The sequence below is a fragment of the Dermochelys coriacea genome, chromosome 8, assembly GCF_009764565.3.
Source record: "Dermochelys coriacea isolate rDerCor1 chromosome 8, rDerCor1.pri.v4, whole genome shotgun sequence".
Taxonomy (NCBI): domain Eukaryota; kingdom Metazoa; phylum Chordata; order Testudines; family Dermochelyidae; genus Dermochelys; species Dermochelys coriacea.
In genome coordinates this window covers 105848404-105875076 of record NC_050075.1, presented here as the reverse complement: position 1 = coordinate 105875076, position 26673 = coordinate 105848404, and the positions used below count along the sequence as shown (strand labels likewise).

General features: G+C 62.9%; 1 protein-coding gene across 1 annotated transcript; it reads right to left on the bottom strand.

Annotated features, from left to right (window-relative positions):
* Positions 1 to 11824: 11824 nt before the first annotated feature.
* HECTD3 (HECT domain E3 ubiquitin protein ligase 3) lies at positions 11825 to 26663 on the bottom strand. The gene is made up of 21 exons (XM_038413663.2): positions 26268 to 26663; positions 23254 to 23414; positions 22301 to 22393; positions 21894 to 22029; positions 21303 to 21418; positions 20823 to 20936; positions 19569 to 19651; positions 18785 to 18950; positions 18082 to 18163; positions 17475 to 17657; positions 16609 to 16661; positions 16262 to 16326; positions 15733 to 15836; positions 15108 to 15227; positions 14429 to 14518; positions 13769 to 13975; positions 13283 to 13412; positions 12938 to 13012; positions 12536 to 12617; positions 12352 to 12423; positions 11825 to 12058 (listed from the first exon to the last, which is right to left on the bottom strand). Exons 1-21 carry the CDS (start codon positions 26592 to 26594, stop codon positions 11974 to 11976), a joined length of 2544 nt encoding a protein of 847 aa, XP_038269591.1. The 5' UTR covers positions 26595 to 26663; the 3' UTR covers positions 11825 to 11973.
* Positions 26664 to 26673: the final 10 nt, after the last annotated feature.

Below are 26673 nucleotides of genomic sequence, written 5' to 3'. Positions count from 1 at the left end.
CTACAGGACAGGCCCAACAAAGAAAACAACAGAACGCCACTAGCCATCACCTTCAGCCCCCAACTAAAACCCCTCCAACGCATCATCAAGGATCTACAACCTATCCTGAAGGACGAGCCATCGCTCTCTCAGATCTTGGGAGACAGACCAGTCCTTGCTTACAGACAGCCCCCCAATCTGAAGCAAATACTCACCAGCAACCACACACCACACAACAGAACCACTAACCCAGGAACCTATCCTTGCAACAAAGCCCGTTGCCAACTCTGTCCACATATCTATTCAGGGGATACCATCATAGGGCCTAATCACATCAGCCACACTATCAGAGGCTCCTTCACCTGCGCATCTACCAATGTGATATATGCCATCATGTGCCAGCAATGCCCCTCTGCCATGTACATTGGCCAAACTGGACAGTCTCTACGTAAAAGAATGAATGGACACAAATCAGACGTCAAGAATTATAACATTCAAAAACCAGTTGGAGAACACTTCAATCTCTCTGGTCACTCGATCACAGACCTAAGAGTGGCTATACTTCAACAAAAAAGCTTCAAAAACAGACTCCAACGAGAGACTGCTGAATTGGAATTAATTTGCAAACTGGATACAATTAACTTAGGCTTGAATAGAGACTGGGAATGGATGAGTCATTACACAAAGTAAAACTATTTCCCCACGGTATTTCTCCCTCCCACCCCACCCCCCACTGTTCCTCTGATATTCTTGTTAACTGCTGGAATTAGCCTACCTGCTTGTCACCATGAAAGGTTTTCCTCCTTCCCCCCCCTGCTGTTGGTGATGGCTTATCTTAAGTGATCACTCTCCTTACAGTGTGTATGATAAACCCATTGTTTCATGTTCTCTGTGTGTGTGTATATAAATCTCTACTCTGTTTTTTCCACCAAATGCATCCGATGAAGTGAGCTGTAGCTCACGAAAGCTTATGCTCTAATAAATTTGTTAGTCTCTAAGGTGCCACAAGTACTCCTTTTCTTTTTGAGAATACAGACTAACACGGCTGCTACTCTGAAACCTGTAGGGAAAAGGGGGCTGTTAATGAGCAAAGGAGAACGAGCAGCTGAAGAAGGGAGCCCGGCCTTCCGAGCGGCTGGCAGGGGCCCCAGGCCTGTCCTCTCTGTCCTGGGTTCCAGCCCAGGGACCCTGTAACCAGCAGCCAAGTCTACACTGTCCCCACAATGCCTCTGGGATTGACCCTTCCTCTAAGGCTAGGACCCGGGAGCTCATTCCCCCTCCTGGGCTCTCCGCTCCGCTCTGCTCCCAGAGGGTGGCCGCAGCCTCTCTCCCTGCACCCCCCTTCTGCTGCAAATTTCCAGGCAGGCGTCGCTGCGTTGGTTACACAGACATCAAAGTCAGGAGGCTAACCGCCCACCCAGCAGGGCTAGACACTCAGTGTGGGGGTGTTTAAATGGCGGGTGGGTTGTGAACGTACACTGTTCTGGGTATCCCCGAGCACTGGCTCAGATCTCTCCATTAGTGCTTTGAGAGCTCAGCTGGCTGGAGCTGTTGGAGGTCCTAGCCGAGCGCACCCGGAGCCAAACAGGGCCCGGGTGACCCGTACAGCCAGGGAGCAGCCGCTGAAGAAACGGTGCGAGCTGTTTGTCACGGCACGCCTGCACTTTGGCGAGGGGAGGGCGGGAGGCAGGTGGAGGGAAAAGATTCATTCCAAAGGTTTTGTTAATCACCGTCTCGCTCCTCCCTGACCCCCCCCAGGATGACTGTGGGGGAAACACAGCTCGGCTGGGATGAGTCACCTGGCTGGTTGGGGCCTGCCTTCAGACACGCGTTGCTTATTAGCTGCCATAAATCATCCCCTCAGCAACCGGCCGCACACAAAGGGGCCCATTGAGACGTGAGGGGAGGTGGGTTGTTGTTGTTTGTGTGAAATCCGAAGAATGGCAGCTATCTTGCCGATTACCGGGGGGCCTGAAACCCACACCTGGCGCATGAAACCCGCTGCCCTGTCTACCAGCCAACCCCGACGTGGGGCGAGGCTCTGGCATGCTGCAACGGGCACTGGGGTGCGGAACCACAATCACGCCTCCCATAAATCTTGCCAGGACCTGTCTCTGGCCGCTGATTTGTTTATGAATCTCCCACTTGGGGAGCAGCGCCGGTTCTTGTGGGAGTCACATGAAAAAAGTAATTAACATCAAACCGGGCTTGGAAATCAGACAGGCCTTACACAGCTTGCTCTGGGCGCAGCACATGGCAACAAGGCTACAAAACCAGAAAGTCGTGTTGAATGGAAAGTGCGGGGATGGGGGTATTTCAGGAGGTCATGTCCAGAGCTGGGAGGACAGGAATTCCCAGGTCACCACATCTGTGACTGTTGGCCGTCGCATCTCGTGACCATTCCCGCTATCCGAGGAAATCACACACCTTACTGGGAGGCTCGGGGGGGGGGGGCACCAGACGCTACCTGCAATTCAGCCAAAGATGTGCCCTTAGCAGGCAATCGGTGGGTGTGTTTGAGATAAATAGCCCCAGGTCAAGCAAATCACCACAGCAGCGAGATGAAGAGGACACCTGGAGGTTGAAAAAGATGATGCTAAGAAAGGAAAGAAATGCCACACAGGGAAGCCCAGGCGTTTGGGCCCCACTGTAGCAGTGGGAATGGCAGAAAGTAAAGGACAGTTTCCCCTTCTCTCTGCTCCCTCGTGCATACGCCTTCAAACCAGACAGCTCTGTAGCGAGTGAGATTGTGTTAAATAAAACAATGCAAACTGGTAGGCAGGGCAGTAGACTTGGGTCGCCTGGGGCAAGTCCCTTCCCCCTTTCTCCAGGCCTCAGTTTCCCTCCCACCCTCTGCCTGCCTTGTCAGAGCTTTTTGGGCAGGAACACTCTCTCGCTCTGTGTTCGTCCAGCGCCTGGCACGAAGGGTGGCTGATATTGGCTGGGGTTCAGCCGTACTGCAATATCTGACATACAATGGGATCGTGGCAGGGAAAAGCCCCGTGTGCGTGTAGCCGCTGGATTGACTGAACTGGAAATGCCTGTAGTCTGCGGACACAAAGGCTGTGAGGTTCAAAGACTATACACTAATTAGAAGGCACATGCAATCCGCCTGCGTGTCTAGGACACCCCAGCTGGCGTAGGATTTAGGACCAGCAAAGGCCTGGGGCCCCCAGCCCATTCCCTCTGGTCTCTGACATGCTGCTGAACAGTTCCAGCTCCTTCCAGTAGAGGGCACTGCTACCAGGTACACACGTGGCGGCCCATCAATGTACTGTGGCCGTGGGTTCGCCCCTCGTCCTGCAGGGGGTGCCAGAGAGCACAGCAGCGTGGCGTGGCGTGGCGTGGCGTGGCGCGGGACGATGCTGGTTAGTGACCGGTCCAGACTGGGCATGGAGCCCGCCGGCAGTGCGGTCAAGGCAGCGTCTCCTCCAGGCCCCACGAGCAGCTGCTGGCCTCGGAGGCCCTGGGTTTGCCCCCCCAGCGCTGCGTGTGCTGGATGGGGCCAGGGCCCCAGCGCTTCGGGGACCAGCGACGGGGTAAGAGTGGTTGTCTGCACACCATGGCCCCGTGTGCCCAGGACTGACGTCCCAGGGTTGCGAGACACTACTGCGAGGCACTATGAGTGGGGCGGGGGGGGCAGGCCGGTGAGTGCAGCGGGGGGGGAGAATGGATGGGTTGTTCTTGTTGGGTTGTTAGTGAGTGGGGGGGGGGGAATGGGTTGTTACGACAGGGCTACTGGTGAGCACAGGGGCGGGTGTTGTCAGGTTGTTGGTGAGCGTGGGGAGGGTGTGTTACGGTTGGGTTGTTGGTGAGCATGCTGGGTCTGGTTGTTGTTGTCAGGCTATTGGTGAGTGCTGGGACAGGTGTTCAGCTGTTGAACACGGGGCGGATGTTGTTGTCGGGCTGTTGGTGATCGTAGGGAGCGGGTGTTGCTGGTGAGCACAGGGGCAGAGATTGTTGGGCTGTTGATGAGAACGGGGGCATCTGTTGTTAGGCTGTTGGTGAGCACGGGGCGGGTGTTGTTGTCAGGCTATTGGTGAGCATGGGGGTGAGTGTTGCTGGTGAGCACAGGGCAGAGGTTGTTGTTGGGCTGTTGATGAGCTCAGGTGCGGGTGTTGTTGTCTGGCTGCTGGTGATCGTAGGGGCAGGGGTTGTTGATGAACACAGGGGCAGGGTTTTTGTTGGGCTGTTGATGAGCGTGGGGGTGCTTGTCGAGTTGTTGGTGAACACAGGGCTTGCTCTTGTGTAGTTAGGATTCTGACCCAGCCGGTGTTGCTGGGGGAAGCCGTGGCCTTTCGTAGATCAGAAAAACCCACAGGCCTGACGCCCCTCAGCACCAGGGCTGTACCCCAGAACCCTCCAGCCGTGCTGCCTGCACTGCTGGCCTTGGACCCGGCTGGCTCTCTGGTGCTGGGTTGGGCTGGCAGGGGACCATCCCCCCCGCCTGCAACCCCACGGCCGCATTTCTGCAGCCCAGCTGCACCCTGCCACGCGCCGGGGCTGGCTGGTGGCACTGGTTCCCCATGCCCCAGGGCTGGGTCTCCCTTCGCACTCTGCCTCCCCCACTCGATCAGTCGCAGGCCAGGCCTGACCTGGCCGGACTTTGATCTCCCTGGGGGAGCAGAGCAGCCGCGGGTCTGTGTGTGGTCTGAGCAGAGCCACTGCCCCTGGGAGCTAACAGTGCTGGGGAGTGCGGACAGCCACATACTCCCCCTCCCAGCAACTCCCCCTCTCCCCCGGGGCTGGGGGCTCTCCTAGGGCAGCCTGGCCTCCAGACCCTCCCAGTGCTCACCATAACCCCGACCAATCTCCACTCTATGCATGGGGCTGGCAGTTCTCTGCTCCCACCCCCTCCAGCCCTCCACCCGACCCCCAAGCTGCCCCCATTCGCTAGCTTCGCGTGATCAGTTGCTGCCAATGATTAGGACGCCTGGGTTCTATTGCCAGTGCTGTCACTGATGCCAACCCAACCTGGCCCAGCCATGCCCACAGAGCAGCACCAAACCAGGAAACATTGAGGCAAATATTCCCGCCCTGCCACCCCCCTGCATACCCATCCTGCCTTCTCCTGCCCCAGCTGCGCCCACACCCCATTGCCCCTAGGGGGAGGGCTAATAACTTGGTCACAACCAGGGCTATAGTAGGGGGGCTTCCCCAAGCTGAGGCGATTCCTGGCTGAAGATATGAGGCAGGGTGGGACAGGTGGCTCAGGGCCCTGCAATGCGGTGCTGGGGAGCTGTGTGCCGCGCTGGTGACGGAGTCACTGACAAGGGCACCCCCTCATGGCAAGAGCCGGTGCTGCGGCACGTCTGCCTCTTCCTGTCCTCAGGGCCCCCCATGGGCCAGAGCCTTGCCACCCAGGCAGGTCACAGCATAATCCATCCCTTCCAGGGAATCAATGCCCCACACAGCGGCATCCCACCCAGCGCTAGTCACCCCCCGTCTCCCGCCCTGGCGAGGCCCCTCAGCAACCCCACTCTCCGTTCAGAGGGGCGGATTCCTGCTTCCTCCCCGGTGTCCCCCAAACTCTCAACCTGCTCGGGGAGCTTTGAGTCTCCCTCGGTTCTCCTTGGCTCGCTGCTTCTCTGCCGGGACGCCAGCCCCCAAGGGCAGTACCCCTTAGCCAGGCCCGTCACAGCAGCTGGCTCCGCTCCTGGGGTCTTCCCCGGCCCCGACCCTTTGTCAGAGCTGGGTTGTCAGGGTGGATCCCGCAGCCTCCTCCCTCTGCTCTGAGTGCTACCCTGTAGGAACACGGCTCAGCTCCTCCCCAGCTGGGTCCACTAACGCACAGAACCCAGTCGGCTAATTGAGCCCTCAAGCCCATTAACTCTTCTGCTGCTGGTGGGCAGCCCCCCACCCCATGCCCCTTTCTGTTTCTCAGGCAGGCTCCCTGGCCGGGGTGGAGGGCAGCCCGGTGGCGCCGCATGGTGCTGGGGAGGTGCACACGCCCTGCTCTCTCGGGCAGACTTCACCTTTGTTCCTTCTTGGTGCTGTTTTCCCTTCATCTGAAGCGAAAGTCGCTTGGCCTGAGAGCCAGCGGTTGCTGCGGAAAAATTACCAAAGCCCCTCAGCGCTGGCCACAGTCTGAAGGGTTAAGTACCAGGGTCCCTGGCACATGGTCCCCAGCCCCCCAGATCAGGCCCGGGACTGGTCCCAGGGGGAGCGCAGGGGAGCAGGCTGCACCGTCTCCCAGCTCCTACAGGGCCCCTCCCAGGAAGGCTCTCGGGCAATGCTGCGTTTGCTGCTTGGCACACACAACGTCCCGGTCAGCTCGAGCCACATTTACTGCCAGTGCTGCCAAAGCAGGAGATGGGTCCCAGGGTAGGGCCCAGGCAGGACCAATCCAATCGCGACGGGGCTACTCGCCCTGGGGGCTGCTGTCCCCTAGGCCTGCCGGGCCACAGAGACCATTCCTGGCCGGGGCACAGTGCCACCCCTCCCCATGCCCCAGGGCCAGGCGCTGCTTCGCCCCGTTGTATTCTGAGAGGCCCACGAGGCCGAGGGCATCTCTTGTTCGGGGCCATTGGAGCACACGCTGCTGGGGGAGGGGTGCCAGGATAGGGCCCTGCAGCTGGCCCCGGGGCACTCCATCCGCCGACCGTCCCAGCAGGTGCTGCCCCATAAGCCAGCTACCCAGCCAGCTCCTGTTGGGTGCTCTGGGCGTAAGCATTTCACCCTCTCCCAAGATGTGCTATGGAGCTGGGGTTCCTACCAGCTGGCCTAGGGCCCACCCAGAGCTCCCTAGAAATGGGCCATGGTCACCTACGGGCAGGGGAGGTACGGGGGGAGGGCACCTTGCCTTTCCACTGACACAGACCCATGTCCAGCACACCTTGTCACCAGCAAAACCCCGTCGCTGGCCTCGCTCCAATGTGGCCAAGCCAGCAACCCCAGAACACCACGGCTGGGAGCGCCCACAGGCCGCGACCCCATGGAAAGCAGCTCACGGCATTAGCTGGACGTGCTGGGGGGGAGGGTCTACATCACCCCCTGTAACAACGTTGTCATTGGGTGCCCGCTGTCGGCTCTCCCTTTCCCTGGAGAGGATCAAGCTGCTCCCAGTCGCTCCTCAGAAGAGCTGGAATATTGTCACTGATCTGCTCCAAGCACAGGGCACTGCCCCATTCTTGGGCCAGGACCGCCCCCCTACACCCAAACGTAGCACCATCAGCGCCTTAAAAGCAGAAAGAGAAGGCCCTGGCCCAGGGAGCTCCCGTCGGATCAGACGACACAGCAAGGGAGCGTATGAGGGGGTGCGTACGAGGGTAATACCAGGGAAAGTCAGGCACTGCGGGTATTGTTCGGGAGTCTTGGATGATTGATGGTTTAGTGCTACAACATGGAATAAGGAAGTGAAATTAACTGGAGTGCCCAAGTTGGTCCATTCATCCAAGGCTTAATCACTGTTAGACACAACCCTGTTGTGACTGTTATGCAGGATAGTGTTAGCAGCTGCCGTCAAGTGTGGCTTTGAGCTGTAGATCAATCACAGACCTGGTTCAAGTCAATGGGTGTATGAGCCACCTTTCAATTAGGCTAAATGCAAGGAGCAATTAAATGCTCCTTTGTGTAGTGATAGCTGAAACAACAGGAAGTCACTGCCCATGGCAACAGGCCACCCGGCTGGGCCAATCAGCTGCTAAGCCATATGGGCCAAGATGTTTCCTCAGGATTCATTGCAAATGCAGGGACTTCGGGTTTGATTGGTTGCAGCTGTGCATGAGAGGCAAATATCCAACAGGATTGCATCAAAGAAATACCTGACCCAGCATTGATTTTTCCTGCTAATGGAAACAATGCAGCAGCAAGAGCACAAATACTGGCTAACTGCTTGGGCCAAAACAGTACGACACGGTACAACAGCAGCATGGGACATTGCACACCGGGGGGGAGGGGGGGAATAGGAGGGCCCAATCGTGCCATTCTTACTCCCGTGACTGCTGAAGTACGGAAGGGGCGCATGCGGGATCGAAGGCTGCAGGCTTGTGCTTTAGCCTGGACAATAATACTTTGCCCTTTGCTACAGCCTTCACCTAGTGACCTCCAACGTCACCTAAACCTCACAGCAGCCCCCCCCCCCGGTTCTGTAATGCAGCCACCTCTGGGGCAGAATGCAGCAGCTGTTTCCCAGCTATCCTGCAAACACTGCAGGAGTGTTTAGACAGAAACGTTACAGGTCACGCGAAGCAGAGGCCAGACGCTCAGCCCTGCTCCCAAAAGAAGCCCCGGGCGGGCCAAAGCCCTGCACCCATGCAGCACGCTCTGGGCCCTTGGTGCACCAGTGCAGCCTGGGGCGGTGGTCTGCTCCCAGCCAGGAATGACATTGGGCTGTCGGGGTCCAGCAGCTCCTGCTCAGAGGCCCAACGGGGCAGCGTGCCAAACCAAGCTGCCTGGTTCCATTTTGGGATTAAGGACCTGACCCCCCCGCGCCCCACAGGCTGCTGGAGACAGTGCCAGGAACAGGAGGGAGGCTCTGCACTCCCGTGGACATAGGGGGGCCCAACCCTGATACCCGCAGCAGCAGGCTGGGGAATGACCCCCCAGGGTACACACAATATGGAAGATGTGGCAGCTCTTTAATGGGAGGGCACTGACCCAGGTAGAAGTGGGGCTGGACTCCATGGAGGCAAGGCTTTGGAGGCCGAGACTGACATGGCATTGGGGTGCCAGCTTCCCAGCGTGCTCCTCTTACCTGTGCCATGCCCTGGCCCTCAGCCCCTTCCCCTCCAAACGTACGGTGCCCAGCCCAGGGCAGCTCCTCGCTCACACTGCTCATGCTTCCCCTCGGCCCGAGCGAGGAAGGGGGGAGCAACATGCCAGCACCCCCGCCCCCAAGGGCGAGGTACATCTCAGCAGCACGACGCGCTGCCCAAGGGCGGGGCCGGGGGAATCTCAGGGCTAACAGACGGGTGCTGGGTCCAAACCAAATGCCCCAGGGTCCTTCTCGGTGCGTGGTCAGGCCCTGGTTGCAGGGAGTGGGCGGGTGGAAGGGGCTGCCCGAGCGGAAACCTCAGCCGGTGGCTGGGAACTCTCTGGGCGCGACAGGCCATTACTCACCTTGGCACGAGCAGCCCAGTTCTCCCCACCAATCGCTCCCCGCCCCTCCCCTCGGCCCCCGTGCCAGCAGAGTTGCCTTCCTGGAATCCAGCGACCGCTTGGGTGGGCCGGCGGGGTTTGCAAGAGGGCCGGTGTCCCAGGCAGAACAGGCCAGGCCTCCCCGCTGCTGGCAGGGAGCAGGGCTCCCAGCCGCAGAGAGTGGCCCAGGCCGGACTCTGGCACCGGGGTGTTTTCTGCACCGGGATTCCAGCTAGAAGGGGGGTGTTCCTGGGGGGAGCCGGCTAGGCCTAGCCTGGCTGCAGCGGATATGGTTTGACTCGCGTTCCTGCTCACAGCCGCTCGGGGGCTGTGCCATGCCCCCGGCTGGTGCTCGGGCAGGAGCAGAAAGGGGAGGGGGGGGCAGGGCACCAGCTCAGCACCTGTGCTAATGGTAAGTGGGGCAGAGCCCTGGGCACTTCGCCCCCTTGATGATTCAACAAGCCCCAGTGGCAGGAGTCCCAGAGCAGCTGCTAACCATCCCACTGGGCGCTCGAACCGTCACCCCGCCGCAGGCAGAAGCCAAAGGACCCGGTGGGGGAAGCAGCCGAGAGCCCAACCAGCTGGGCACAGAACGACCCTGGGCCCGGGCCAGGCCCTCGTCTGCCCTGCAGCCAACTCAACTAGGCAGCTGCCAGGATGAAGCAGCGAATCTCCTGCCTTCCAGGGGAGGGGTCTAGCCCTGGCTCTGCCGCAATTAGTGAACATTTAACTCAAACACACCCCACACTGGTAAGAGGAGAGATTTCCTTGTTAAAGATCCAGCAGCACCTGCCCTTCCCCCCTCAAACCAAGGAGAGGAGCCCCTCATGCCCAGGTGATACCCTACCCAAGCCCTTCTGTTTAACCCTTCCAGGCCTGCTGGCACCACCCCAGGGCAGCAGAAAAAGCCCCCCCCCGACGTTGCCTGCCATTTATAACCCCGAGCCCAGGCAGCACTGAGCACCTGCAACTCCCGCTGAGCTCAGGGCACAGGCGTGGGTGAGCTGGGGTGGGAGCTGGGGGTGGCATTGATCCGCCCAGAGAAGCCTGCCTCCTTCCTAGCTCTTAGGGGCTTGGCACATGGACCGGGGCAGGAGGGAGAAGGTTGGCTTAGGCAGAGTCTAATTGCACAGCGTCAGCGGGTGCGGGGACGTCTCCGTCCCACCTCCCGCAGCTGCTTCCAGGCCCCTTGAAGTCACTTGGGAAGAGCTAGCACAGGGTTCCAGGGCACGGGTTCAAAGCCAACCCCGGCAGGCAGCGAAGGAGAGTTGTTGGCTGCCAGGGGGTGAGGGCAGGTCCCCAGCTCACCCGCCAGCAGCCCCATGGGCCCCTTCCAGGCACAGTGAGGGTCTGATGGGCCAGGGGATGCCTCTGGCAGGGCACGACTGCAAGGAGGCTGTGCCCTGGGGCGAGCGAGGGGGTGGGCACTCGCAGGGCACCTGGGATGCGCCGTGCTCCTCCAGGCCAGGGCTGGCAGCGCACGGGCAATGTCCAGGTGCTGACATGCACAGACCCCCAGTGAGGGCCAGCCATGCCCAGTGCTGGGGGCACAGAGACAGCACCCCTGAGATGGCCTAGCATTGGGGGCATTCCCTGGGCCACCCCAGCCTTCGAGAGCTCCCAGTGCCCCACACAGGCCTGGACCCTGCTCCCTGGCAGAAGCCCCATTAGAAGAGGAAACCAGGGCAGAAAGCCGAGGAAAGACCCCCCCGGAGTCCTGAGCCCCGGGCCCCTGCTCTCACCCGCCCCACAGCGAGACGCACCAGAGCACGAGGAACAGGGGCCCCTGGGCAGTGCTGGCTCGAGGGGCTCCAGGACTTGCACCCGCCTGGAGGAGGGGGGAGCACTGGCAGCCGATGGCACCATGCCCCCCCCGGGCAAAGGGGGGAGGACGCCTTCCTAGACAGCGCCATGGAGGCCCCACGTACAGCTCAGCCGTGGTCGCTGCTGCCCTGGGAGGTCCTGGAGCCCCGGGGCAGGGAGTGGATTTGACCCCAACCCCGCCCAGGGCTGCAGGGTCTTCCGCACATGCCTAAAGTGACACCTGGTGGCCAGAGGGGTGTACTGCAGGGGCCGGCAGGGTGGGGGAAGGAACCAGTCACAGCTGTTAAACTGGGGCAGGGCAGGGGGCGGGGGGGAAGAGGCAGGAGGCCTAGGGGCCCATGGAGAAGGAAGAGGGCGAGGAGAGAGATGCCCTCGATGGGAGCTGCACCCCATGACTGGGGGATATGTAACAAGATGGTCCAAGGCCGGGGCCCTGGCTGCTCGGGGGGCGATCCTCACCCCAACGAGCTGCGGCAAGACAGGACCTGGGAAACAAACGGGCCGCGCAGATTCCAGTGCAGCCCATACGGGAAGAGCTGCTGGGTCCGATCACCTGCTGTTCTCGCTGAGCGGTGGGGGGGGGCGGGCGGGGGGAGGAAAAACGACTGGAACTTGGTACTTTCAGCTTGCCTGGATCCTCCTGTTGCTTCAGTTCCACGGGAGACACTCCTTCACTTCCTGTCCTAAACCAGGCACTGTTGGGCGGCTGCGAACCAGCTGCCAGGCTCCACCCTAGAGGTGGCTGCATTGCAGGGGCGGGTAGAGCGACTGGTCCTGCGAGTGCTTGCGAGCGAAAGGCGATGCGCCATCTAAGCTAGCGGCACATCTCCGGGGCTCCCAGCTAGCCACGGCTAGCCAGGCCAGGCTCCGTTCTTGCACTCGGGCAGGCTCCAGCTTGGTTCAGTCCCTGCCGCTTTGAAAGCCAAGGACACGGAGACCCACGCTGGTTCTGGCCCACGCCCCGGGGAGCCAAGCCTAGACCTGGATGTTTATTGAATACACACATGTCGGGGGGGTGAGGGAAAGGGGTCAGTCCAGTGGAACCATCGTGATGGGGGGGTAAGGGGACAGCTCGGCCCCACAGCGATGGCGTCACTCCTCCCACGGGCTCATGTCCGTGTCAATGGCCACGCAGTTGTAGGCCGCGTAGCGCAGCTTCTCCTCACACACCTTGGCGCTGGAAAAAAAGAGCCACCGTCACTGCCCTGCGGGATGCCGGGGCCAGCCAGGCACTGACCAAGCCACGGCTTAAGGCTCATCAGCCTCACTGGACGCGTGGGGAAACTGAGGCACAGAGGGGGTGGTGCCCCAAAGCAAGTGGCAAGCCGGGAATGGAACCCAGCTTGCATGATGCCCGGGCTCACGCGTCAGCCCCGAGACCAGCTGACACGGCACGTCCCCCAGCCCCGGGATCAGGGCTCCGAGACGTGGGGGCGGCTGGCCAAAGGGGCCGTTCGCGGTGCAACTCACGTGGCGTAGCTGGGGAGGTAGAGGGAGCTGGAGCAGGTGGAGGATTCGGGCAGCGCATCCGTTGTCTCAGAGCTGGGGGAGAGAGGCCAAGCAGGTCAGACCCGACCTGGGGAGAGAGAGCCCCTGGCACAGTGACGCCAGCAGCCCCGCAGGGGGCACTGGCATCCCAGGGCGGGACACTCACCCCAGCTTGTCCGGGTAGATGTAGATCCGAGCCGGGAGGCGGCTCCGGCCAGTGACAAACCTCAGGAAGCGGCTGCGATCCTCTGTGGGGAGAGAACAGATGTCAGCCACTCCCGGGCTGGGGGGAACCCGCCAGGCTAGCCAAGGTGCTTGAGCCCCGTGCTCGGCTGGTCTGGGGACCCAGCCTTGTGCCCCCGGCAGGCAGGGAGTCCCCTGGCTCTGACGGGAGCTGGGAATTGCTGCTGATGGCTGAGAGAAGGGACCCCGTCATGAGGGCTCAGGCCGGGTGACAGACAGGCCCTGCTTTGGGAAATCGTACGGGCGGGGGAGACCCGGAACCTCAGGAATCCGGCAGGAGTCAGCGCCACAGGGGAGGCAGGGCTGGGCCGCGCCGGCCGCTCACCGTTGGTGAAGTTGCCAAGCGCCTCCCAGAAGTACTGGACCCTGGTGTCCGACGGCTCGAAATCCTCAAACCGAGCTGTGGGGGGAGGCACAGACAGAACTGGTTAGACACACAGCAGCCAGCTCCTGCCAGGTCAGGGCTGCTCCCACTGGGACATTGCAACTGCCCCCAGGGGTGAGAAACCCCCTCCGCTCCCCCACCACATGAGCACGCAGATCCGGGGCGCATGGAGCTGTGCATTTACAAACCGGGCCAGGGGCTCAGACACCAGGGCACGCGGCGGGTGCCAGGCCACAGCCAGCACCTGGGTCCCGCAGACTATTTCCCAGCAGCCCCTGCACTTACTGAGCTTCTTCAGGGCATCCACCGTCACCTCGGGGTCCCCGCACACCTTCTTCTCCAGCTCCTGCCAGGTGAACAGGTCGAGGACGGCCTGGGGCACCACCTTGAGCAGCCCGGCCTGCATGGCAGTGATCTGCAGGGGAGACAGAGCAGCCGGGGGACGTCCCCGGACAGGGTTAGGGCCGGGGCGCGTAGCGCTGGGGCCCACTGACGAGACGGTGCAGCGAGCGCTCTGGCCGCGGCGTTCAAGGGGAACGGAGCCCTGAGAGACTCGCCTGTCGCAGACACAGGAGGGCCAGGTGCTCAGCAGGACTCCACAAAGGGCTGGTCCTTAGCACAGCCAGCGAGACCAGCCCGCGATGCTCGCTGGGCTACACATTAACGGACAGAACCCCCATGCTTCAGGGCACAAGTCACCTCCAGATGGCGGGGGACAGGGAGGAATGTGCTCTTGGGGCCGGGTCCCACTGCGACCCCAGCCAGCCTTACCTGCTCCTTGCTCTCCTCCAGCCGGGCCTTCTGCACCAGGCGGATGAATTCCTTGCGGTCCTCGTAGCGCACCACGGTGCTGCCGCCGTTGGGAATCAGCTCCACCACGCGCTGGTCGCTGAGCACCGTGGTGTAGGTCAGCTCCTGCCCGAACTTGAACTCAAAGGTCTCCTTGTCCATCACCTCCATCACCTCCAGGAGCTTCACCTGGGCGGCCGGGTGAGAGCACTCGCTGGAGAGCGACAGCACGGAGCGCCCGGGCAAGCTCCCAGCCCCACCCTGCCCCGGAGAGCATTGGGGCTATGTCACAGGGCCAAAACAGGGCCCAACTGCCCACAGCACGGGAGAGCTCAGCATGCTGGGACCGGTCATCTCCATGGGCTGCACCAGCCCTTGGCCCAAGCCGGAGCATCGCATGCCGGGACTGGCAGTGTCCATGGGCTGCATCCGTGTACTGAGATGAGGGGGCTGGAACTGCACTACAGACCCTGGGGGCGGCTCTGAGCTCCTGTTTCTTTCGCCCCAACACAGGGCAGCCAAACACAACCGGCCCCCAGTCACCGAGTGCCGCCTGCACCTGGCCCGAGCCAGCAACGGGGAGGGGGTGCTGTCCCGGCAAGCTCGGCCAACAGGCCCCCCCCACCCCGCCCTTCTGCTCACCAGCACGGAGTCCACGGCGGGGAAGTCCTTGCTCCAGCTGACCTCCTCCCCGGTCAGCTGTTTCCACACGAAGCCAGGCAGAGCCAGGACCTGCAGCAGGGAGGAGACACGTGGCTGGGATTGCAGGCGCAGGGACACCTCACCAGCTGCACCCCGGCGCCCCAGAAAGGCGATGGGGCAGCAGCGCTGGTCAACCATCTCCGACACCTCCCAGCTAGTCCGGCCCCAACAACACTTGCCCAAGGAGAGAGATTTAGGGCGTCTCTTGGAAGGGGGGACACATGGAGCTACCGAGAGTATGGGGCTGCTGCTCCCAGGCTCTGACCAGTAGGTCCCACGACCGCCAGGGCACAGCCGCAGGGGAGGAGCCTGCGAACGCTGCCCCGGTTTCTATTTACTGCTGAATTCTCACTGAAATGCCTCCGTTCTCCCAAGCTCCCAGCTGTCTCTAGCAGGGTCCCCTGGCCCCGGGTGTGCAGGGGATGCAGACTGCACAGGGGTGATCAGGGATTTGCCAGGGCCCCTCTAGGATGCTGGGGACCCTGGCTCTACTTGGCTCAGGCCAAGGGTTTGAGGGAGCAGGGCTGGGGCCCATTAGGGGGAGCCCAGGTCCCGAGCACCACGCCAAGGGGGGGGAAAGGCTGGGCCTGCAGCAAGCGCCCCTCCTCATGGGACTCACCAGGAACTCCTTGCCCCTCAGTGCCGCGCCCATGATCTGACCGATCCACTCGTACTTGGCAAACTCCTTGCAGGACGGGTTCGGGACGTACATGTCCCTGGCCTCCCCGGTGCCGTTACCCTGCAATGGAGACGTGCTCAGGGCTCCCCGCCAGACCCCCAGTGCCAAGAGCTGGTGTCCTGACCCAGGGGCAGGACGTGCTCCCCAGTGCCCCCTGCTGGCTTCCAGAAGGACTAGGGCTGACAGGCTGCAGAGGGGGCTCCTCCGAGATCCCATCACTGTCCATGCTGCCTCTCCCTGCTGTGTGACACCCCCCCACCCCAGACTCCATGGACCCTGGTGACTCCCACGTAGGCTGGGAAGCCAGGCAGTGGTGCCCATGTCCCAGGCAGCAAGTGGGAAGGGCAGTCTGGGGGCTCAGACGGGCAGTGAGGGTGCTTCTCGCAACCGCCAGGGCCTGCCCGATGGACATGGGCTCCTGCTCCCTCCAGCCAGGGAGCAAAGCCGCCCCTCCCGCCCAGTGACAGGACTAGGGGGGACTCCCGCGGCCAGCACGGGGCAGGTCCAGCCCACGCAGCAGAGTGGGGCAGGACCAGCCCGGCCCCGGCCCCCAGCCCCATGGTACCTGGTTGGAGGTGCGGACGAAGAAAGGCAGCGGCACGGGGCTCTCTGCCGAGCTGGGACAGAGCTCCTCAGACATGTCTGCCAGGCTGTCCCGGAACCCGCCTCCTGCAGCCCGGAGACACCGTCCCCCCCTTAGCACCACGAGCCCCAAGCCCCAGCCGCAGGCTGACAGCCGGCTGTGCTTCCCACCCCGGCTGGATAATGACCGGAAGTCTCTTGCCGAGCGCCCCAGCGGCTGGGCCCACTGCCTTTAAAGCGCCCTACGAGAAGCAACCCCCAACCCCGGCTCCTTGCCCTGCCCCATCCTGATCCTGGGGAGGGCCCAGGGGGAAGCACTGGGGACAGCTTGTAACCCCCCCCCCCCCGCACACAGGCAGGTGCCCTGGTCCCGACGAGAGCACAGCTGAGCTGCAGCCAGGCCGGGGCCAGAGGCTGCAGGGTAACTGGACCGCGTCGCCCGTCCCAGCTGCCCCACCCCGGAGCGCCTGGCGGGGAGGGGCCCGGGCCTAGGCCAGGCTCTGGGGACGTACCTTGATCGATGATGCCCTCGGCGATGAACTTACACTCCCACCACTGGTCATAGCGCAGTGGCCACCTGTGGGGAGCCAAGGTGACAGCTCAGAAAGCAGGTCGCTCCCGGGCATTCGGAGCCCACGAGAGGGACCAACCGGGCACCCCAGGGCCAGGGCAGCCCCCAGGATGGGCGCCTTGTGCCCTGCCTTGGAGGGACCCCTCAGGGAGCAGGAGCTCAGCCCTGGGGGGCCGCCGGCTTCTTAGCCTCTCTGCCGAGACGGGGCCCAGTGGCTTTGGGACACTGGCTCTTCCCCCAGGAATGGGGCTCACATTTCCTCCCCCCAGCCGGCAGGGCCCCCCATACCTGTAATCCAGGGGCTTCTCGTACTTGTCAGAAGGTTTAAGGCCCTCGTGCACCTAGAGCAGGCAGACATGAATGAGACTCAGCCGCCGGCCAGCCGTGGAGCTCCCGCAGGAAGCTGCAGGGCCCCGGCACTGGTACCTTGGAGGCAGGGCAGCGCTGCTATTCCCCGGGGCAGATGGGAGCGGACACATGGGGGAGGCTAAGTGACTTGCCCGTGGTCACGCAGGGTGTCAGTAGCAGAGCAGGGAACCAACCCCAGATCTCCCACGTCCCAGGCTAGCGCCCTACCCACTGGGTCCGTTCTTCCCTCCATCATCCCCGGCAGCAGGGCAGGCCGAGGGGGAGGCGGGAGGCTCCGAGGGGTGTGTTGTGCCCCCGCAGGGATCTGGGCAGCCATCGGCGTGAAACGCGACAGCACCGAGAAAGCCAGGCAGACGCAGCAAAGGGAACCGCAGCCAGATGGTCAGATCCCGCTTGCCCCAGCCCAGACAGACGCATACCAGAGGGACAGACAGACAGCAACATCTCTCTCCGTCCATGAGCTGCCTGCCCTTAGCACACCAAGACCAAGCCCCACTCCGCACCCCATGTGCCGTTAGCCACTCCTACTTCCATGGCTCCTCCCACTCCTGTCTTTTCCATCTCTCCCCCCGCCCCCACACTCGGCTTCATGCCCTCCACCCGCCATGCTGCCCCTGCACCGGGCACCCTCTCCCCAGTAACCCCGCCCTCTCCAGACCCTGAGCTTCGCTGGGCGCGCCTGCACCAGGCTGGGTGGGCAGGGCCAGCCTCGCAGCATCACGGACTCTCTCAGCACCGGCCCCAGCCCCAGTCCTGGCTGGGAAGGAGGCCGGCGGGCGCGGTACCTGGGTGAAGACGGCGTTCTTGCAGCTGGGGTCCAGGGCGGGGTTGTCTCGGTGCTCCATGGCCAGGCGCCGGTTGATGTACAGCCGCGGCATGAAGTTGGGCTTGCTGGTCTCAGAGTCCTTGAGACACTGGGCGATCAGCGCCGTGCGCCGCTTGGACAGCAGCAGGAACTGCTTGATGTGCTGGCAGGGGCAAGGCGGGGCCTGGGTTAGACACCTGCAGGCGTCCCCCCATCTCAGCTGTCTATACGCTCCAGCCCCCGAAGTTGCAGGGTGTCTCACATATGTTCTCTGTGCTCACACAACTCCCCGCCCCCAATTGAAGTACCCCCTGAACCCGCACCCCTGCCCCCTGGCTGCCTGCAGCACTGCCAGCTCCCCCTGCATGCTCCTTCTCCCGCACCAGGTCTCGGCTCCCTGCAGCGCCCCCAACTTTCCCACCTCTTCTCCCCCTCCGCTTTCAAGGGGAGGCCCAGGTTGCAGCTCCCTCTCTTGGGCACCAGGGGCACACCCCCTCCCTCCCAGTGCAGCTGGCAGTCCTCAGGAGAGGGGGTGCATCAGCCCCCCCACAGGCTAGGGAGAGAGGGGAGCCCCGGCTGTCGCTCACCTTGAGCCAGCTGAAGGTGCCGACCGTGTGGTCCCAGGCTGGGACGAGGTGGTGCAGGACGCTGTCCAGGAGCTTGATAAACCTAGGAGAGCAACGGGGGCCGCTCGAGACACAGGGCAAGGCCTGGCCCATGTGAATTGGCCCCAGCCAGGGCACCGCAAGCCAGGGGCTGCTCCTGGCACAACGCCCCAGGACACTGCACCAAGGGGGGTCGGCAGCGCTCCAGGATCTGTTCCCCTGGTTGCTGGGCTGACCCTGACACCCCACTGTGGCTGGTACGAGGGGGTGCTGTGCTGTGCTGCAGGCAGCGTGGGAGAGGGCTCAGTAGGGGGCGCTCTCTCCCGTCGCAGGCAGTGCTGACCCCAGTGCGGCACGAGGGGGTGCTGTGCTACTGGAAGCAGCATCTTTTGGATGAAGAGCATCAGGTTAGGGCCCTGACCACATGTGATGAGAAAGGAAGCTGTGAGTTCTCACAGGAGATGGAGCGTGAACCCTGGCGTCCAGGCCAGACCCCATTCTGCCTCCCCAAATCCCCCTGGATACGGGATCCCTGTCCCGGCCTGCTGTGAGCATCGCTAGGGCAGATCAATGCATCACCCTGCGTTCTGCCCCCAGGGTCGGGGCTGCGTTCTCACTGGCGAAGGAAGCGAGCCCTGCAGATGCGTCCCACTCAGCACCCCCTGCTGGTGGCCCTGGGCAGTACCTCTGAATGACCACGGCCCGCCGGTACAGCAGGTCGGGGTCGGTCCCTTCCAGGCGGGGGTAGCGCACCAAGCTGGCCTGCTGGAACATGTCCGCACTGAGCCCCAGCTCCCGCTGCCGGGACGACTTGATCTTGATCCCTCGGAGGCGGACGTCGATCCCGTCATCTGCTGAGAAAGAGCAGGGCTGATCCGGTGGGTCCAGGAGCATGGGGGCAGCAGCCAGCCCTGCTCGGTAATGCCCTGCGTGGGGGGGACGGAGCTGCAGCCACCAGAGATGGGCAGACCCCAGGGGCACCCACCCCCCATCCCCTGGGAGGCTATTTCCCCATCAAAGGGACCCAGGACACTACACCCACCACGGGGCAGGTTTAGAACCAGGTTTAGACAGGACTGAGCCACCAAACTCTAGGGCTGTCAAGATGCAGGCTCATCTCTATGAACAGGCACCTCAGCGGCCCCAGGGCTAGGGGCATCAGGCAGTGGGAGCGGGGCTGGGGGCGTGGGGTTCTTTAACCTGCAGGTGCCAGAGCCCCCAAGGCAGTCCATGGCTTGGGGATCTCAGCCCACTTCCCAGCAGCCAGGTGGCCATCTCACTAGCCACCAGCACAGCCGGCTCCCTTAGAGACAAGGCCAAGGAGAGCGAACACCGGAGACCGAGCATCCTCAGGAGATCACATCTGGAGCGCCCGACAGGAGAGGGCAGAGTTCTCAATGGGGGAGGGGGACGATCTCGGAGGGGGAAGCTCCTTGGAAGCCATCGTGCAGGCTTTTATCCCCACCCACCTCTGCACTCCACGATGCGGATCTCGATGATGGGCAGGTGCGTCGTCATGTCTTCAAGCACACACACATCCCCGATGTAGCTCCTGGAACGACAATACGGAGTGGGATTCAGAGTCGCCTGTCCCCCCAAACCAGCATCCATTCACCCCAGGCCAGGGAAGAGGGGCTGCCTAGTGAGAAGAGGTGAGGGGAGCTAGAGCCTGGGGGTTTGTCTCCCAGCCCTGCAACCGACTGACCATGCGACCTTGGTCACGTCACTCAGCCTCCCTGTGCCTCGGTTCCATGGGGGCGAGACATTGGTACCACTGTGTCTGTAAAGTGCCCGGATATCCTCCAGAGAGCACAGTGCTACTGTCCGAACTCTCAGGGATGGGTGGGGAGTCCACATGTGGGCATTGATGGGCAGCCGCGCCGGGTGCTGGAGGGAAGGTGGGTAGGGGGCAGCAGCCGGCCCAGCCTTAGAGATCTCCTGGCAATGGCTGATTTCCCCAGGCCGGAGCCCTCGGCTGGTCCCTCACAGGGGGAGTAGCCAGATCGCTGAGCTGATGCTCAGGCTGTGGCTCGGGGCTCAGCGTTATGGCCCTGCAGTTTGCCCCGCTACAGGCCGTCCCCCCGTCCTGCCAGAGAACAGCCCCTTCATGCACCACAGCTGCTAACTGGGACCGCTCTGCCACGGGCCGAGGGGAGGGGGGCTGTCCCCTAAACAATCTCGGCCCATTGGAACCCGGGGCTCTTGTGCAGACCCTCTGTGGGGAACGGTAGCTCGGCCGCACGTGTGAGGGCAGGGGTGGGTGACTCGTTATTTGCAACACGACCAGCCCCCACCCCCCACTTCTAACCCCTCGGGCTGGAGTCACTGGTTGCTGGGCTGGGCGGCCAGGCTAAGACGGAGGGCGCTGTGACCCCTAGTGTTCAGGCCTGCAGCCGGCCAGGAGAGCCTCAAAGCAGGACACGGCTATCGGGCTGGGGATTTCATTAGTCACCTGCCGATTTCTAATCCACTCCTGTAACTGGTGCATGGGGAGACAGCAGAGCCCTCGCCAGGGTCCGTGCCACACATCTCAATGCCACTTGGGCATTAATACACACCACAGACACAGCCCAGAGGAGGAAACTGAGGCACAGAGAGGCAAGTTCCTTTCTCCAGGCACCAGCTGGAGTCTCTCTCAATAAAACTCCAGAGCCCCAGGCCTGTGCTCAGGCCACTAGCCCAGACCCCCCCCCCCCCCGGCCCCGTCTTCCTGCCCCACTCACTCATCAATGCCCACGTCGCTCAACTTCTTCAGACTGTCGCCCTCCCCGCCGTACACAGCAATCCTCTTGGGCATGAAGTTCTCATCCGTTGTGTCCACCGTCAGCAAGAGCTTCCTGGAGGGGAAGGGACAGAGTGGCAGTTGGGCTCCCCGGCACAGAGCCCCTTAACCCAGCAGCTCCCCCACGATCCCCATGTCACGGCCAGAGCCAGGGTGCCCAGGACTCACTCAGATCGGGGGTCCCCTCAAAGCCCCATGGCACACAGCCTGGAGCGGCCGTGGGACCTCCCTGCTCACCAGCTCCCGCCCTAGTGAGAGTGGAGGGGTGCAGGATGGGCCCGTTGGCTCCCACCTAGACAATGCTGATCACGAGGGTGAGTCGCCCGCCTGACCGTGGCCACCCCATGAACCGGGCCCCTGGGGCTGACACATCCCCCCCCGCAGGCTCCCCCATGGCGGGGAGGGGAGTGCCGGCTCTCACTTGACGATGGTGCCTTTCTTCATGGTGAGCCGCACCCAGTGCTGGCCCTGGGAGCCGTCGCTCTCCCAGTAGGTGTCCGCGTTGCCGTCCGTCAGACACGACACGTTGAAGTCTTCCTGGAAGGGGGCAAGGGGGTGAAGGAGGGGTCAGACGGAGGGAGCCCAGATCCTGCCCTGCACACACACTCATTGGGCACCACAGGGGCGAGGGGGTCCAATGCTGGGATGGGGGTTGACCCGGGGACTGGGCAGGAGCGGGCACCGTGCCCCGGAGTGCAGTGGGGGGCTAATGCCAAACTCTCAGACCGGGTCAGCAGCCAAGCCCAGAGCAGAGTCCTCCTTCAGTCTTGGGGTCCCATCTGGGCCCCCCACAGCTGGAGGAGGCCCTAACGCTTCCCCACCCCCACTTGGGGACTCAGCTGCCCCCATCCTCGCTCTGGAAGGGCCGGGAGCTCCCTTTGGAGCCAGATCCTCACCCCTCTGGAGGGGGCACCTGACGCTCCTCTCCCGCGCAGTCTCCCACCCGGCTAGCAGCCCCGGAGAGACAGGACTACTGGCCAAGTGCCCCCCGAGACCCTGCCCCGCCCCGTACCGTGTAGGAGGAGACATCGATGCTCTCCACATACTGCTTGACGCTGCCCAGGTTCTCATCCTCCTTCCCCAGGTGGTCGTACAAGAAATGCACCAGGTCCTCGTCGCACTCATAACTCCACGTCGGGGGCACGAACCTGCCGGCACACGCGGGGTTAACAGCCCTGTGAGCTGGATGGGACACCCCACAGAGCCCACACCTGCTGTCCCTGCACCTGCCAGCCGGGGGCACTGTAGAGAACAGCCCCCTCCCCCAGCTCTGCCGCGCACTCAGTCCGAGGGACCCCAACCAGGTGGCAGCACCGACCCCGATCCCAGGCCCACCCAGCCAGGACAGGAGCGTGCCGGCTGGAGGGCCCGGGCAAGGCGGTAATGCAGCAGAACCCGCGCCCCGGGACGTGTTGCTACCGGAGCTTCTGCACCGCCGCCTCATCCTGCTCCATGGTTTTGGGTTTCGCGCCGAGCCGCAGGGAGTACGTCAGATCCACCACCTGCTCCCACCTGAAACGAGGCAAAGGACGGAGGGGTAAAGGGAAGGCCTGGGAGGAAAGACGGACCAGTTATTGGGGCACTAGCCTGGGACAGGGAAGGGGCCAGTCCCTGCTCTGCCACAGACCCTCTGTGCACAAATCTCCGTGTGCCTCACGGGGGGGGGGGCTGGGAGGGCCTCGGATACTGCTGGACGGGGGGGCTGGGGAAGTCCCGGAGAAGGCAGCCGGCTCCCCTCCCCACCAAGAGCAAAGATCAGCCTCTGGTTAAACCCAGTGGAAAGTGATTTTTTAAAGCCAGCGTTATTTCTCCTGTGGCTGGGTCAGCAGGTCAGAGCTGGGCCCAGGTCTGGGGCCCAAGAGACCAGAGCTCTGGGAGGGGCTCGGCGAGCTCTGTTAGCACCTCTGGACAGCCCACGCCAGGCCCGGGGCAGCAAAGTCACCCCAGAGAAGCCTGCCACGGGGCCTGTTCCAATGGCTGTGGCCCCAGAGAGGAACGATGTGGCGGGCCGGCCAGTCTGGCCTTGCGAGGCCAGCGAAGGAGATTCCTGCCATTGGCAGCGCTGCCCACGCACAGGGCTCCCAGCGGGGGGAGTGGCAGGCTCACGTGGTCACTACGTCGGACACACACTGCCCTGGGGAGCCGGGATCAGAACCCTGGTCCCCATGTTTCCCTGCACGCAGCTCTGGCCTCTGGCAATAACAAGCCCTTTATTTCCCCTGTGAGTCGGGCGCTAGAGGATGACGCCCAGTGCAGCCCGGGAATTGCCCAGCCCTGGACACTGTCCAGCCTCCTCAAGCAGCCACCCAAAGACACAACAAGCTGGCAGTGCCCAGACCAAGCCCAACTCCTCCAGAGCCTCGTCCCCAGACCTGATCACGGGTTTATAATCGACCCCGAACAGCTGCTGCTGCCTCTGGATTCTGTCGGTGGACTCGACCGGGACCAGCCGGTCCCCTCCCTCAGCATGTTTGCACACCAGGATCCAGCCTTCCTCCAGCTCACAGCTGCCCTTGTACTCCTCCAGCTGCTCCTGCAACACAAAGCGCGGCCCGTTAAGGAGCCCTTTGCCCCGGCTTCACACAGCGCCCGCGGCCCTGGGGGTTTGGTTTCACGGCTCAGGTGCCCACCACAACAGGCCGGCCACCAAGTCAGAGATCTGCAGGCCAACAGGGACGTGCGATCACTCTGTCTGCCCGCCTGCGTCACCGCCCCCCTGCTCCCCACATCCGGCCCATCCCTTCTGGGGCAGCCAGAGCCAGTCTGTTCCCGACCGTGATGGCGAATCCACCGCATCCCTTGGTCTGTCCCCCACTGGTCCGTTCACCCACCCAGTAAAACGAGCCCTTTCCTGGTTGGAATTCGTCCGGCTTCAGCTTCCAGCTGCCATCGGGCTAGAGCCAAGAGCCCTCGGCTAGCCGAGCCCTTCTCCCACAGAGACACTTAGCACCACCATGTGGCTGGCAAACCACGCCCCCACCCCACAGATCCCCTCAGATCTGTCCCCAGTGAAACAAATACCCCCCCGGCCCCACACCCCCTGCTGCTCACAGGCTTCCAGGAGTCTCCCCCATCCTCCTCCAGCACAGGCCTTAGGAGGTTCGGGGACTCCCCTCCACCACAACCCGAGCCTGGGGCTACCCACCAATGCCCCCACCCCACCTGCCAGCCACCGGATGAGCCTGATCAGGCTCAGAGGGTGATTGGGGGGGCCCTCCTCAGTGGAGAGACAGTTGCCCTGTGATCTTCTCCTCTGCCCCTCGCAGGGGGACACTGCATGCACACAGGGGGGCCGTCCCCGGGCTGTGGGGCTACTGAGAACCCCAGCAAGCCAGGCCCCTTTGGGCTTTTTTGCTAGCCAGCAAATAAAAATAAAAAGCCAGGTGCCTGGTGGAGCCGTGTCTGAGAGCTGTACTTCCTAAGGCCTGAACCCCTGGTCTGGTTCCCTTCAACTCCCGCACAAACGCTTCACTTCAGCCCCAGAGCTACCTGCGAACCCCAAGGCTGGTGCATTATTTTTAAAGAATGGGGTGAAATCAGGATATAATGGAAACTATAACTGTGGTGCAACTCCATGCCAGGAGCCCCGAGACTCTCTCCTGAGCCTGGAAACCACCAAAGCCTTTAGGACAAACACACTCACAAATACCCTCCCTCGGGATGGTGAGCGGCGATCACACCCCTGGGCCCAGCGGTCTCATCTCATCTGCTCTAGCGTGGCAGAGGATGTGGGTACCAGGGGACACAGTCCGTGCACACAGGACACGGCATGAAAGTTGGCTGGATAAAGGGTATCTAGGTGCTGGCTGATTGGCAGACGTCCCGCTCAGGCCCGTTGCTGGGTCCAGGCAGTCAACAGAGGGCTGTGACAGGCGTCAACTCCTAGCAAAGACGGGGTGTTGTAGTGAAGGGGGGCCAGATGGCAGGAAAGCACCATCTACGCAAAAACACCAGCGCAAGGAGGAGCCGTGTCCCACGGGCGTTACACTCGGGGTTATTCTGGAAGAACTAGCTCGTGCCACGCGCCCTCGAGCTCAGGGGCCAGCGTGCCAGCTACGCCAGGGTTAAGGCGAAAGGGCTGTTTGGAGCCGTAAAGCAGCGCATGGCTGTCACTGCACAGGGGTACCGAAAACCACCCCGGCCAGCTCCCTGCCTCGGGAGCGCAGGATGGTGGGAGAACGGCTCGGCCCGCTGAGTGAGGGAAAGCCAGGCCACACCTAGCTCAGACGCTTTAAACACAGCCGGCGTGGCAGGTCAGTTACCAAGGGCCAAACCCACCCCGGCTGGGGACGGCTGGCAGACAAGCCTGGGATAGGGGTTCCAAGCTTAGGGGTGCCCCCAAGGCACGGCCAGGAAATCTGGATCCAGGGGATCAATCACCCTGTCACCCGCAGCCATTCAGCCCCAAGGTCTGGCTCTGGGCCCAGCTCTGAGGCAGTTGCTGCCCATGGGAAGGGGGGGGTCTCAGGGCTGCGTTCCCAGACCTTTAACCTTTTTATTAGCTCCGAAGCCAGGTGACTTTGGCCCCACCCGTCAAACCAGGAAGTGGCTGTCTGATTAAAGTCCCATCGCAGGGCGAGAACAATAACGAGGCCCAAATCCGAACACCCCCCATCTGTGGGGCACAGACCCCAGCTTTGTCATCTGCCCGCCCACCCCACAATGGAAACATGGCACAGTGCCACACCCCTCCTCCCCCCAACACGCCTTACAACCAACGGCCTGAGACCTCAGCCCTCTGCGCCCAGCCTGTCTCTCCCATCTGCCTGCCCGTTTGTCCGCCTGTCTCTTACTGCGTCCGTCCATCTGTCCCCATGTGCTTCTGCGTCCGCCTGTCTCTCCCATCTGCATGTCTGTCCATCTGTCTCTCCCAGTGTCCATCTGTGTCCGCCTGTCTCTTACTGTGTCCGCCTGTCTCTCCCGGTGTCCATCTCTGTCCGCCTGTCTCTCCCATCTGCCTGCCTGTTTATCCGCCTGTCTCTTACTGTGTCCTTCCATCTCCCCTCTGTGTGCGTCTGCCTGCCTGTCGCTCCCATCTCTGTGTCTGTCTGTCCGTCTGTCCGTCTCTCCCAGTGTCCATCTATGTCTGCCTGTCTCTCTCATCTACCCGCGTGTCTGTCCACCTCTCTCCCTATGTCCATCTGTGTCGCCTGTCTCTCCCATCTGCCTGCCTGTTTGTCCGCCTGTCTCTTACTGTGTCCGTCCATCTGTCCCCATGTGCATCTGCGTCCGCCTGTCTCTCCCATCTGCATGTCTGTCCGCCTGTCTCTCCCAGTGTCCATCTGTGTCCGCCTGTCTCTCCCATCGGCCTGCCTGTGTGTCCGCCTGTCTCTCCCCACGTCCATCGGCCCGTCCGCCCCCCCCGTGTCCGTGCCGGTCCCGGTACCTGGCACAGCTTCACCCACAGCCCCTGGCTGTTGCAATACTCCTCGCCGGTGGCCCGCACGCACGTGCCCTTGCGCAGCTCCACGGCGAGCTTGGCGAGCTTCTTGCCGGGCCGGCCGCGGGCCGGGCTCTCGCTGACGCTGAGCAGGGAGCGGCCCGAGCCGGCGGCGGCGGCGGCGGGGTCCCGGCACAGCTTGTAGCGCACCCGGCGGGGCACGTAGCAGAGCGCGGCGGGCAGGGGCCGGGCGCGGCCGAAGCAGCCCACGCACTCCGCCAGGCAGCGGATCCGGCCCAGCAGCAGGTGCGGCGTCTCCGCGGGGGCGCCCATCGTCCCTCCGGCCCGGCCCGGCTCGGCTCGGCCCGGCCCCTCCTGCCGCAGCCCCGCCCCGCGCGTCACCGCTGCGCTG